The sequence below is a fragment of the Petaurus breviceps genome, unplaced genomic scaffold (genome assembly GCF_028583685.1).
Source record: "Petaurus breviceps papuanus isolate PSGF00001 unplaced genomic scaffold, PetGlider_PUasm1.0 37, whole genome shotgun sequence".
Lineage (NCBI taxonomy): Eukaryota > Metazoa > Chordata > Mammalia > Diprotodontia > Petauridae > Petaurus > Petaurus breviceps.
The window spans coordinates 91,244,243-91,257,351 of NW_027186296.1; the positions used below are offsets into that span (position 1 = coordinate 91,244,243).

At 33.5% G+C, this 13,109-nt stretch overlaps 1 protein-coding gene across 2 annotated transcripts in view; it reads left to right on the forward strand.

Moving 5' to 3' along the window:
• Positions 1 to 13,109, forward strand: part of ATRNL1 (attractin like 1) — a 1,293,617-nt gene that overhangs the window by 212,568 nt on the left and 1,067,940 nt on the right. For both annotated transcript variants that reach the window (XM_069099032.1, XM_069099033.1), the window contains exons 11-12: positions 6,183 to 6,267; positions 11,385 to 11,593. In XM_069099032.1, coding sequence (XP_068955133.1) covers positions 6,183 to 6,267; positions 11,385 to 11,593 — 294 coding nt within the window. The remainder of the gene's footprint in view (positions 1 to 6,182; positions 6,268 to 11,384; positions 11,594 to 13,109) is intronic.

The window sequence follows — 13,109 nt, forward strand, 5'->3', positions numbered from 1 at the left end:
CAAACTTAAAGTGATCCCTTATTGCCCTCCCAGTTTTGAGCTTTGTAGTCTCTGAAGGGTGAATTATGGATTCATTCCCCACCCCTCTTCTCCCCAGGCTGAGCAGGGGTTTCTATTTGGGCTAGAGTAGTTACTCTTAACATTTTTATCACTCAGTATGTGATCACCATAGAATTTTCTCTTAATCTAAATCATTATAAAGATCTTTTTCTATGTGTCACAATTTTACCTACAACTAATGATTGTCATTTTTTTGGAGACTACTTGTGTAATTCTCCATTCAGCTTCAAAGGGATGCTCATCAATTGAGGAATGGCTAAACAAGTTGTGATATATGAGTGTAATGGAATACTATTGTGCTATAAGAAATGAGGAGCAGATGGACTTCATAATAACCTGGAGAGGCTTATACAAACTGACGCTGAGTGAGGAGAATAGAACCAGGAGAACTTTGTACACAATTACATACGCATAGTATCTGTGATGACTTACTAACTAATAGCACTGCAAGGCTATAAGACAACTCCAAAGGTCTCATGAAGGAGAGGGCTGTCTACCTCCAGAGAAAGATCTACAGAGTCTGAATCCTGATTGAAGCAAACTACTTGCTCTCTCTCTTTTTTGTTTTGTTTTATTCCTTCTTACTCATTGTTCATTCCATTGGTTATAATTTTTCTTTACAACTTGACTAATGCTTAGTGTGAAGATATTTGTAGAACCTATATCAGATTGCATACCACAATGGCGGGGCAGGAGAGGTAAGGGGAGAAAATTTGGAACTAAAGGGACTGTGAAACTGAATGTTGTAAACTAAAAATAAATAAATAAATTTAAAAATGTATTTTATTGTCAATAAATTATTATGTACTTGGGTAAGCTTCAAGTTTTCATATATGTATATTAAGATAATATATATTTACAAATCTAAAAAAGACTAATAAAGGTACAGCATTATAACAGAACAAAAACTCACAATTAGAAGTATTATCACTATGATATCCCAAAGAGAATGCAAAGCAGCAGCTGCAATGGATTAAATTTTATGTGTTCTTGAATACTTAAGTCATAAATGAAGTTCTGGCACAGCCTGTGATAGCAATTAGCTGTTTATCCCTGCAGTATTAGAAAAACAACTTTATAATAGTCTAATGTAGTAAAGGCTTCAGTTAGTTCTTAAACCCATTCTTATGGAGACATTTTTGTTTTGTTGCTAATACTATTTGGGGATTTTTTATGGGGTTTGTAGGCTCTGTTGTAGGTACTATACTTGGAATTAAAATTTATTTCGTGCTCTTTCACAAAAGTCTGACAAAGTTTTGTTGAGAGGGATAATTTTATTTTATTAGCTACAATGAAATTGTTCCTATATCGAGTAACTCAAAAATGTTTATTATTATGATGCCAAATTTTAATGGAGTTTAATTTGCTTAAAACACAGTATCCTAGCAATAACAAGGTTTCTGGACACTCAAATGAGTTTTATTTATAAGCAAGTGTATATTTTCCCTTCATTACTTGTGGCCTGACAATTTTAAAATTTTATAACACCTTTAAAAATTCATATAGATGGCATCTTTCTATCATGTTACCTATCAACTGATAGTCTTAAAATAGATATAGAATTTCTGATCTGGAAGAATACTTAGACAACATTTGGGCCTTTCTTTCTCAGATGAGGAAATGGGTCCTAAGAGGTGAAATTCAGTTTAATCCAATAAGCATTTACTAAGTGCTTGTCAAGTGACAGGAACAAAAACAATCCCTGCTCTCAAGAACTTTTCATTCCCCTGGGATATGCAGGACAACAGGTATATATAAGTTATAAATTATGGCAGCAAATGTAAAGTAATTTTAAGGGAGCATGGGATCACTGACAAATCATAATAGGAACTAAGGTCAGCCTAAAGGGAATAAACTATAAAACCACTGTACAAATCCTACAAAGATGGAAAAGTCTTAGTATTTGTAACATTTTGTATCAGATCTATGTGATGAAAATTCCAATGAGAATGCAAAATTCATGTATAACTCTTGTCTGCTCTAAACTGAACACTTAGATACTGAGGGGAAATGTCTAGCAAATCATTTTTGTTTTAGGAAAGTAAAGAGATCATTGATGAATAATTCCTTTTATAATTTCATTCATCTATTTCTTCATTATATAGTTTGTTTTTTAGTCTCATTTATATTTTAATTTGGTAGTTAGGTGGAACAGTAGACAGAGCACTGGGACTGGAGTCAGGAAGACTTCAGTTCAAATCCGACCTCAGACACTTACTAGCAGAGTGACTCTGCACAAGTCATATAACCTTCTGTGCCTATAAAATGAATTGTAGAAGAAAATGACAGTATTTTGCCAAAAAATCTCTAAATGAGGTTCTGAAGAGTCAGACCGACTCAACTACAAGACACGTGTGCACACATGCACACATACTCACAGACACACACACACACACACACACACACACACACACTGATTTCTCTCCCCATTAGATTTCAACTTTCTAGTTTCAGCCCATTATTTTAGGCTGTCAAGATTATTTCAGACTTCAAATCTGTCACCATAGTATCTTTGCCAAGAAAATCTCAAATGGAGTCATAAACAGTTGGACATGACTGAAATGACTAAACAACAACAATATTTTAATTCATTTAAAATAATTCAAATGTCCTGTAAGTTTGATATTTAATTTTGACTTATTATATGAAGCAAGTTTTTAAAATTCAAAGGGTCCTTTTGTTGGGTACTTTCGCATAGTCAATATGCACAAAATTTTCCAACTTTTGCCATTTTACTACTAATATTTTATGTTCCAAAACATAAGCCAGTATCAAAATTCTATGTTAATTTGACAGAGCTACTTAACACATTTTCTGCTTGAAAGAACTCCTCTTGTTGAGTTTGTCATTTAAATACTTTGGGCTGTATGGAAAGTAATTTGTCTCTAATCTTTCAGGTTTTTATTGTTGGTTATTATATAATACTTTGCCACCAGGTAGTTCAAGATGTTTTTATTTAGTCTTTTGGTAGAATAATATTTTCTATGTAACTTTTCAATTTGTATCTATTATTATTTTCTTTCTTAATTCCCAAGATGTTAGGAAACTAGTGTAATTTATTATAATTTGATTAGTCTTGAAAAACTTATGAATGACCTAAGTGTTGAGGAAATAATTTTCTTCTCAGCAGGGAGTATAATTATAGTATTAAAATCAGCCTAATAAATAATTCACACTTTCTACAGTGTGAGAAAAAAAGCAGACTATAAGAGAAACAAAGTATATTTAATTTACCATTTAATATTTTCATCATTTGGTAATCCCCATATCTTTCAAGAATGAATCTTTATCTTACAGAAAGCCTTGATCAGTAATTTAAAACTCACCAAAAAAAAATGTTATCTTGTATAACACTCTTATGTAGTTACAGAAGAGATAAAGAGCAAATGGTCTTTGTAATATTTTCCCTCCTTTTTCCTATACTTTACATTTCTCACTGTATTGAAAAGACTTGCTACTTTGACAAATAACATCAATGAGTGTGGAATTATCGTGTCTTTGGTCTGTAAGTGTTAGTTATAGTAAAACCAGCCTTTAGTAACACTTTTGTGGGATTCCTTCTTTTTGTGGCATTCACTGGAGTCTTTCTAAATAATTTTATCTTTGAAAATGTCAGCTTCTTTTTGGAGGGGGTAAGGTAAGGTAGTAGGGGTTAAGTGACTTGCCCAAGGTCACATGGCTAGTAAGTGTTAAGTGTCTGAGGCTGGATTGGAACTCAGGTCATCCTCACTCTAGGGCTGGTGCTCTATTCACTGTGCTGCCTAACTGCCCCCAGTAATTGTCAACTTTAAACAATAATACTTCTCACCCCAATGACATGCAAAAACTATTTTTAGCATTTTTAAAAGTTTTAATTACAAATTCTATCCATCTTTCCTTCTCCTGCTCCCTCCTTAAGATAGCAATCTGGTATAGTTCTAATTGTGCAATCACATTTCTATATTAGTCATATTATGTAAGGAAATTCAAAGGAAGGAAGAAAGGAATGAAGGAAGTAAAGAGGGATGAAGGAGGAAATAGGATACTTTGGTCTGTATTCAGATATCATTTCTTTCTCTGGAGGCAGATAGCATTTTTCATCATCAGACCTTTGGGATTATCTTGGATCATTATATTGTTGAGAATAGCCAAGTCATTCACAATTATTCATCCTATAATATTGTGTCTGTAATTGTGTGCAAAGTTCTTCTGGTTCTGCTCTCCTTACTCAGCATCAGTTTATATAAGTCTCTCCAGGTTATTATGAAGTCTATCTCCTCCTCATTTCTCATAGCACAATAGTATTCCATTACATTCATACCACATCTTGTTTAGCCATTCCCCAATTGATAGGCATCCTCTTGATTTCCAATTCTTTGCCACCAGAAAAAGAGCTGCTATAAATATTTTTGTACATATGGGTCCTTTTCCCACTTGTATGATCTCTTTGGGATACAGCTCTAAAAGTGGTATTGCTGGGTCAAAGGGTATGCACTTTTTTATAACCCTTTGCGCATAATTCCAAATTGCTCTCCAGAATGGTTGGATCAGTTCACAACTCCAGCAACAATGCATTAGTGTTCCAATTTTTCCACATCCTCTCCAGCATTTATCATTTTCCTGTTTTGTCATCTTAGCCATTCTGACCAGTGATATGTGGTACCTCAGAGTTGTTTTGATTTGAATTTCTCTAATCAATAATGATTTAGGGATTTTTTTTCACATTCTAATAGATATCTTTAAATTTCTTCCTCTGAAAACTTCCTGTTCATATCCTTTGACCATTTATGAATTGGGGAATGACTTGTACATAATATACCATTTATAATCCTAGAATAATGGAATCACAGATTTGTAAGGGACTTTTGAGGTAATTTAATCCAAGTCATATCTGAACAGGAATCCATTTGCAACAATCCACATAAGTTGCCGTATATCCAGTCTTGACTTAAACACAACTCCTGAGGTTCTTTCTAATGGATAACTCTGTCAGCCTTTATCTGTCTCTTGGTCAAGCACTCTAACTGTCTATCTTTGAATTTTGATGAAATTTTGATCTTTGTGGTATGGCAAGTTAAGAATCATTTATTCTTTTTACTACTATTATGTCCAGAGTTATTTAAGTAAGGAAGTAGATAATTCACTAAAATCCCAGTTTCCTAAGCACATTTTGGGTTAGTTGTTTCTTATGGTAGTTATATGATAATAGACTCTTTGAATGTGACTTCAGTCCTAAAGTGTAGCCTGCATTGATTTCATTAAGTGCTATGGTCTGCCCATAAACATTTCTCAGTGTCTAAATAAATAAAACATGACACTAGGTTGAGTTTATCAGAAATGATTGCTGATTTTTTTCAAATCACTAAACCCAAGTAAATCCCCAATTGCTTTCTACAATTTTTTTTGAATATATAGTAGATAACACACATTTTCTCATATGCATTTGAACAAATTATTTATCACTTGCCTTGGTCTCTAAATTCTCTGGAATCAAAATCAGTTTTTCCCCCCTCCCAGATGTAAAGAGCTACTATGAAATTTATGTGTGTGTGTGTGTTCATTATGAAGAGGATTTATTGCTTTCATTCTGGTATGGCTTTTCCAAAACAAATTTCCTATAAACATTACAGCATTTTTATGTTTTTCTTAAAATTTTCATATCTTTTCATTAATTTTCTTCATATGTTTGTAGATAGAAATTTTTAAAAAATTGAATACCCTTGTAAATATGTTATTTGTGAAGTAGATTTACTTAATCCTATTCTCTTATTCACTTTTTTTTAAAGCAATTGGGGTTAAGTAACTTGCTCAAGGTTACACGGCCAGTTATTTCTGGGTGTGGTGCTGAGTGTCTGAGCCCAGGATTCGATCTCCAGGTCATCCCAACACTGGAGCTGGTGTTCTTAACTCGCTTAGCCACCTGGCCGCCCCCTCTTATTCTCTTTTTAGTATTTTCATTGTAGAAACTTATTTCATAGGAAAAAGTAATTATTGTGATTAGGTAGTTGAGATAATTTAGTCACTTTACAACTCATTGTTTCATTAGTGTAACATTAAATTTGATTTAATTTTTTCATTAACAACTTTGTAGCATTATTTTATTATTTATTGAAGAAAATGTTATCTTTTTTTTTTCATTTTAGCTTGTGATGAATGGAAAATTTTACCTAAACCCAATCTTCATAGAGATGTCAACAGATTCGGGCACTCAGCAGTCGTTGTCAATGGGTAAATGAGTATATTTATAACTTTTTGAAAGATAAATGATAATCTGCACATGTTTAGTGTGATATCTTTCAAGTTTAATATCAGTGACTTTTATGTATCTAATCATCAATGCAAACTTAAACATTCTGAAGTAGTACATAATGGAACATTTTAATTTTTGTCTGTGTTTATAAATCTGCACAAATATTTACTGTCATTTTTTTAAAAGCAATCGGGGTTAAGTAACTTGCTCAAGGTTACACGGCCAGTTATTTCTGGGTGTGGTGCTAAGTATCTGAGCCCAGATTTGATCCCCAGGTCATCCCGACACTGGAGCCGGTGTACTGGCTGAGCCACCTGGCCACCCCTTTACTCTCATTCTTAATTCTTTTGGGTTAAGCATGTTAGGGAGAGTTGGACAAAGGCATTAAGAAGTAGGAATTGAAAAGGAGGTAAGTAGAAGATGCTATATGTGGATTTTACCTACTTCAGAATTATGGCTAGGATTAGTCCTGAGGAATATTTTCCTCCAAGGAAATAGAACTATAGTGACTTGTTCTCTCAAAGATGGATTTCAAGAAATATAGTCTTAGTTAATTCCTTGATTTATAGAGTATATGGCATCATGAGACTTGTGTTTTAGTTCTAGCGCAGTTGCTGACTAGTTGGGTCATCAGGGACAACTGACTTATTTCCATGGGTCATGTTGTTGTTTTTGAGTTTCTTCATTTGTAAAATAAACTAGATGACATTTAAGAATCCTTGGGGTCAGTAGATGGTGCAGTGGATAGAGGACTGTGCCTAGAGTCAGGAAAACATGAGTTCAAATTTGGCCTCACTTATTAACTGTATGACCCTGGTCAAGTCACTTAACCTTGTTTGCTTCAGTTTCCTCATCTATAAAATGAGCCTGAGAAGGAAATGGCAAACCACTCTAATATCTTTGCCAATAAAATGTCAAATGGAGTCATGAAGAGTCAGACACAACTGAAACAACAACAATGAGCCCTCAAGTTCTAATATTCTTTTATTCTTTGTTTAAAATTGTGATTACTTTGAATTGAGCATATTTGTTATCTAATATGTCAATAACTCCTTTACTTGTTTTGGTGTATAAAATTGTACTTAATAATGATTTTGCTTTTTGGAAATTCAATTCAACAAATAGATGATTGCCTACCCTGTACAAAGATAAAAGATACATAGTATTAATCCAATGCACCTGCAGTCTAATGAGGATAGGCAGAAATAGAACATATATAGAGACACATGTGAAACTGGGGAAAATGTGATAAGGAAAGAAAAAAGACCAAGACAAGGTATTCTATGGAAATTAGAGAATGTTTCATCTGAGAAAATCAGGGCACACTTGCCCCTCTCAATGGGGCAAGAAAATATCCCCAAATAAAGAGGAGAATTTTACTATTACTGCCTTATAATTCAACCCCCAGCTGTCAACATTTATGAAATGCTTATAATGTGCAGTGCATCACAACATGCCAAGCAACACCAGCAGCTGGGAGCCCAGTGCATTGAAAAAGGGTCCCAGGATTGAAAGCAGAGAAAACATATACCCGTCCTGTCTCTGTCACTCACTATCTCTGTGACCTTGGAATCACTTAACTCTTTGGACCTGACTTCTTCCATAAAATAAGGGGAGTCTAGTTGTCAATCTGTTATTCCAGGCATGCACACACACACACACACACACACACACACACACACACACACACATCCCAGATCTTTTTTTCAAACAAATTGGAAATTAGCCACATATCCTGTATTTTATACTTTTAAGCTTAATTTTTTGAACCCGTGACATAATTGTATTTTATGTTTATTCATATTAAATTACAACTTAAAATTTGGCTAAATCTTCTAGGCTACTTAAATCTTTGAGGATGCTTATTTTGTTATTTGATATGCTCCCTATCCTAATACCTTTGTGCCATTTACAAATTTGATATATGCGCTTTCTATGATTTTATCCAAATCACTGAAAAAAAGTTAAATAATAGATTCTCAAGTGCAGATTTCTAGGTATTCCCACTAGCATCCATTCTGATATCAAACCATTAATGTCTCCTCCTTTTTCCTACTCATTCTATCAGTTTCAAATTCACCTTTATTACTTTTTATCTCACACCTCTCTACCTTTTCCAAAAAAGTAGCTTGAGATTCTTTGTAAATTTTTTTTCTAAAAATCATATACCAGTTTAGTGACTCAAAAAATTATGTTAGCCTGCCATGGCCTGTTCTTAAAGGAGCCATGCTGTATATTTGGGATCATTGAATAATTTTATAGTTGTTTAATAACCATTCCTTTAATGTTATGTTCTAAAATTGTACCAGGATTCAAGTGAAATGCACTGGATTGTAGATGACTTGTTTTGCAGATTATTCCATTTTTTGCTTTGCCATTTTCCATAAGGACCATTTAATGGCTCACTAACCATATCCTTCAATTCTTTCATCACCATATTTCATATTGGCTGGCAATTTGAATTTATCAATTTGAATTTATTTAGCTTCAAGTCTCAATATCTCTTTACTTCATTTGGGTATGAACCCCCTACTAATCTTTTTTGTCCTTGCCTTTCTAATTCAGATTTCATTTTCCTTGGCAGGAGAAACAAGCAATATTAGAAATTAGCAGTTCTTATTTCTCTTTATTGTTGGTTATCTCATCCACCTGAGGAGTGATTCTTTCTCTTCTTTTGTCCCCATCATAACTAAAAACAAAAACATCCAGAAATAGAAAACAAAACAAACCCTTTTTAAAAACTTTAGATTTTTTTTTGCCAACTTCAGTTCCTTCTGAACATTACCAGAACAAACCCCTTTTAAATACTTTAGTTCTTTTTTTGCCAACTTCACTTCCTTCCGAACATCACCAGATAAGATAATTATTGTTTCACACCATACTATCATTATTTTTCCTTGTGTCTTTAGAATTTCATTATTGAGGGCTTCTAATTTTTCCCATATTGACTTCTGTAGGATTATATGTCATGAAATAAAATCTATCCTTTATTTCAGCCTTAGGAAATCGACTCTCCTAAAATCTAGGGTTTATGTCAGACTGACTTCTCCTTACTCACAAATTCTAACATAAAATGTTCTCCTCAAGTTCCACGTCTTTCTCACTCCAGTTCTCTTGGTTGAACAGAATCAAATCTCAAATAGCACTTCCCATCTACATTTTTAACTATTAAATTATTAAAGTAATTTAAAAAATTCTTAGCTTTTATGCTTTTTGCAGAAAGTTCTAGATGCTTGGAAAATTGAAGACCCTCATTTTTAATCATGACTATGTGCCTGGCTTTTGATCTTTTCCCTAAAATTTTCATCAATTTCCTTTAAAAAGTCAAAATATATATATATATATATTATTTGAGGTGATACAAAGGCATTGGAGTTTTTTTTAATATGGAGGAAGCATAGCCAATTCTGCACTTAGGAAGGCAATTTTGATAGCTATGTGGAGGATGAACTGGAGTGAGGAGAGATTTGAGGCAGGGATATCTACCAGCAGACTACTGAAATAGTCAAGGCATGAGATGATAAGGGCCTGAACCAGAGTCATGGAAATATCAGAGAAGAGCTTGTATAGAAAAGCTACTGCAGGGGCAGCTAGGTGGCGGAGTGAGCATTGGCCCTAGAGTCAGGAGGACCTGAGTATAAATCTGGCCTCAGACACTCAACACTTACTAGCCTTGTGATCTTTGGTAAGTCATTTAACCCTAATTGTCCACCCCCCCCCAAAAAAAAAAAAAAAAAGAAAAAAAAGCTGCCACAAAGGTAGAACTGACAGTACTTGGCAACAGATTGAATATGGGTAGGAGAATAAAAGAAAATCAGAATTTGAAAGTGGTTTATAGGTAGTAAGTTAGGGTTACTGGAAGAATAGTGGTGCTTTTGACAGTAATAAAGGAAGACAGGAAGAAGGTAGTGTTTAGAAAAGAGACAGTGAGTTGTTTTGAACATGGTAAGTTTCAGAAGTCCAATTAGAAACAACCAAACCTCTCATGTAGGAGATTTGAAGATTCTGCCACATACACAGATCAGTAAATCAAAGTGAATTGGGCTAGGAAGAGAGGATAAAGAAAGAATGAAAGAAAGCTTCTTTGAGAAGGTGATACCTACACTGATTCATGAAGGGAAGATAAGGGTTCTATGAGGTGAATATGAGAGGGAATCTTTTCCAGGCATGAGAAAGAGCTCATGCAAATGCATAAAAGTAGGAGGCAGAATGACAAGGGAACATTTAGTAGTTTGGTTGGACGAGAACACAGAAAATAGAACAAATGAAAGTGAATAATGTGAGATGAGACATGGAAGGTAGATTAGTGTCATATTGTATAAGTCCTTACATGTGTTTGATTCCACAGATAATAAGGAGCTACTATCTATAAGAAAAATCCCTGCTTGCTCTAATCCTAACCATCTGTTAATTCATTTTTATTAGAAATTTAAAAAAATACAAATCAAGACATATAAGATTTTTTCTGGCTTGTATCATATAACTCAATTGGATTACTGTGAGGACTTTGCAGAAATACCATAACTGCAGATTGACATTGTGAATTGAAGACAAGTTTGAAGTTTAAGTGGTTTAAATTTTGGTTACTTTGTTAAAGAATAGAGAAACGTTTTAATGGAAAATAACTTTCATTTAATTTCTGTTCTGTTTTTTGATCTTAGTACCATATTGTTAGAAATACCATCTTCTCAAAGAAGAAAGTATAAAGTACTTTCTAACCATATAGCTGACAAAACTATTTCCTACAATCCTGTCAAATAACAAGAAAATTCTGCAACAAATTTTCCCAAAGAAATGTTATTTCTTGTATTATCTTTATTATTTCTTCTTTTATGCTATAGTATTGATCTTTACTGTATTGGAGTTTCATTGGTTCCATATAGTACAGTAAGCTTTGTGGAGTACATCTCATTTTACCGGGAAGGCGCTGAAGCATTCAGCTATGGGGTCCATTTGGTATTTTAAAACAGAAAAGAAAAAAAAAGAAATTCTGATGGTATGAGAGTTGTGCAAATAAATATAGATATAGTAAATTAGACAAGAGTTTTCCCTAACGTAATTTCCCCAAGATTTCTTTCTCTTTTTTTCCTCATAGGTCTATGTATATATTTGGGGGATTTTCTAGTGTCCTCCTTAATGATATCTTAGTGTACAAGCCTCCAAACTGCAAGGCTTTCAGAGATGAGGAACTCTGTAAAAATGCTGGTCCAGGGATAAAATGTCTTTGGAACAAGAATCACTGTGAATCATGGGAAGGTGGACATCATAATAATATTCTTAGAGCAAAATGCTCCCCCAAAACTGGTAAGGAAATTCCCTCACCCAGTTCAATTCCTTTTCCCCTACCAGTAACTGAAATTTTTGTAATGATGCATCTTCATTTTGAATAGTAGAAAACTTATGATATACTTCTAAGAATCTAATTAAGTAACTTTTTACAAATGCAAATTTAGAATTCTTCAATGCTTGACTTTCAGAGCAAATTTTTAAGCAATATAGTTATCTGAATTGTGCATTTTTACTAAAATACACATTGAATTTTACATGTAAAATGTATTTTACTTTACAATTTTAAATGCTTTAAAAATATGCATTCTTTCTGTGCCTCTAAGAATTATTGTGACACAATTTGCATTTCAATGAATTTTTTTTCCTGAAGTGTCTTCCAAGAAGGATATTAATTTGCAAAGTTAGTAAGATTTGAAGACCAAAGGAAGAAACAACATTTTTGCTTATAGGATCATTGACAATATTCTTAGTTTAGTTTTGGTTTAATAAAATGGTCTCTGTGTGTACAAGATTGAGAAAGAGGAGGTAGTTATGTAGAACCAGGTGAAAAAAAATCTCTGAAACCAATGGTGAAGAGAGTAGTCATAAAAGTAAAATATGACAAAATGGTTAATAAGTATGAGAACTGAAAAAAGATGATTAGATATAAGAATAAAAGGTCACTGGTGACCTTTGAGGGAATGAAAAACTAACAGGTGGTAGGAAAACTGCTAAGCAGGGTGAATATAGACTGCTCATTCTAGGAGTAGAGTAGTAAATGGGAAAGGGATAAGGAATGATACAGTGAAGGAGTTGTAGGTTCACAGGAAAATTTTTTAAGGATATGGAATACATGGTCATATTAGCAGTCAGCATGGAAAGATATAGTGAATAGTTAAACCTGAAACAATCCATGTAGAAATCTCTTGAAAGAAATGGAAGGGAATTAGATTATGGATGCAAGTGCTAGAGTTGGTCTTCATAAGGAGAAAGAATAGCTCATCCTCTTAAACTATATGAAAGGAAGGAGTGAATGGAGAGAGATGAAAATGGTTTTGAGATATAGAAAAGTGAAGATGAGGAAACTTCATTATTAGCTACAGTAAAGTTGTGAGGTTTTCTGTGATGGGAAAGGAAATTAGGGAGACATTGGAGTCCTGAGGAAAGAGGAAGAAATTTTAGACAGCCATTGTGGGGAATATGATAGGGAGCAAGGTATGGGATAGGGAGTAAATCAGAGATTAATAAAAGAGGTGAAGGCTTCTTATTGGTAAGATAACATGCAATTGTTTTTGAAACATTCTGCATATTTGATACTATGTTTTCATGAGAAAACAAAAAGGGTTTTTAAAAAAAATCATTATCTTATTAAATACCCAATCAAATAAAAAATCATAAAAACTGTTTTTATTACCCAAAATGTAGGCCAGGAATGAATTTATTTAACCTGCAGTCCTTGATGAAGGAATTAAGTAGAATAGGTGAGGCAGCTTAATGAACTCCAGTGTATGAAATTTAAAGTTCAAATCAGTGTGGCTGTTTATTTTAAAAG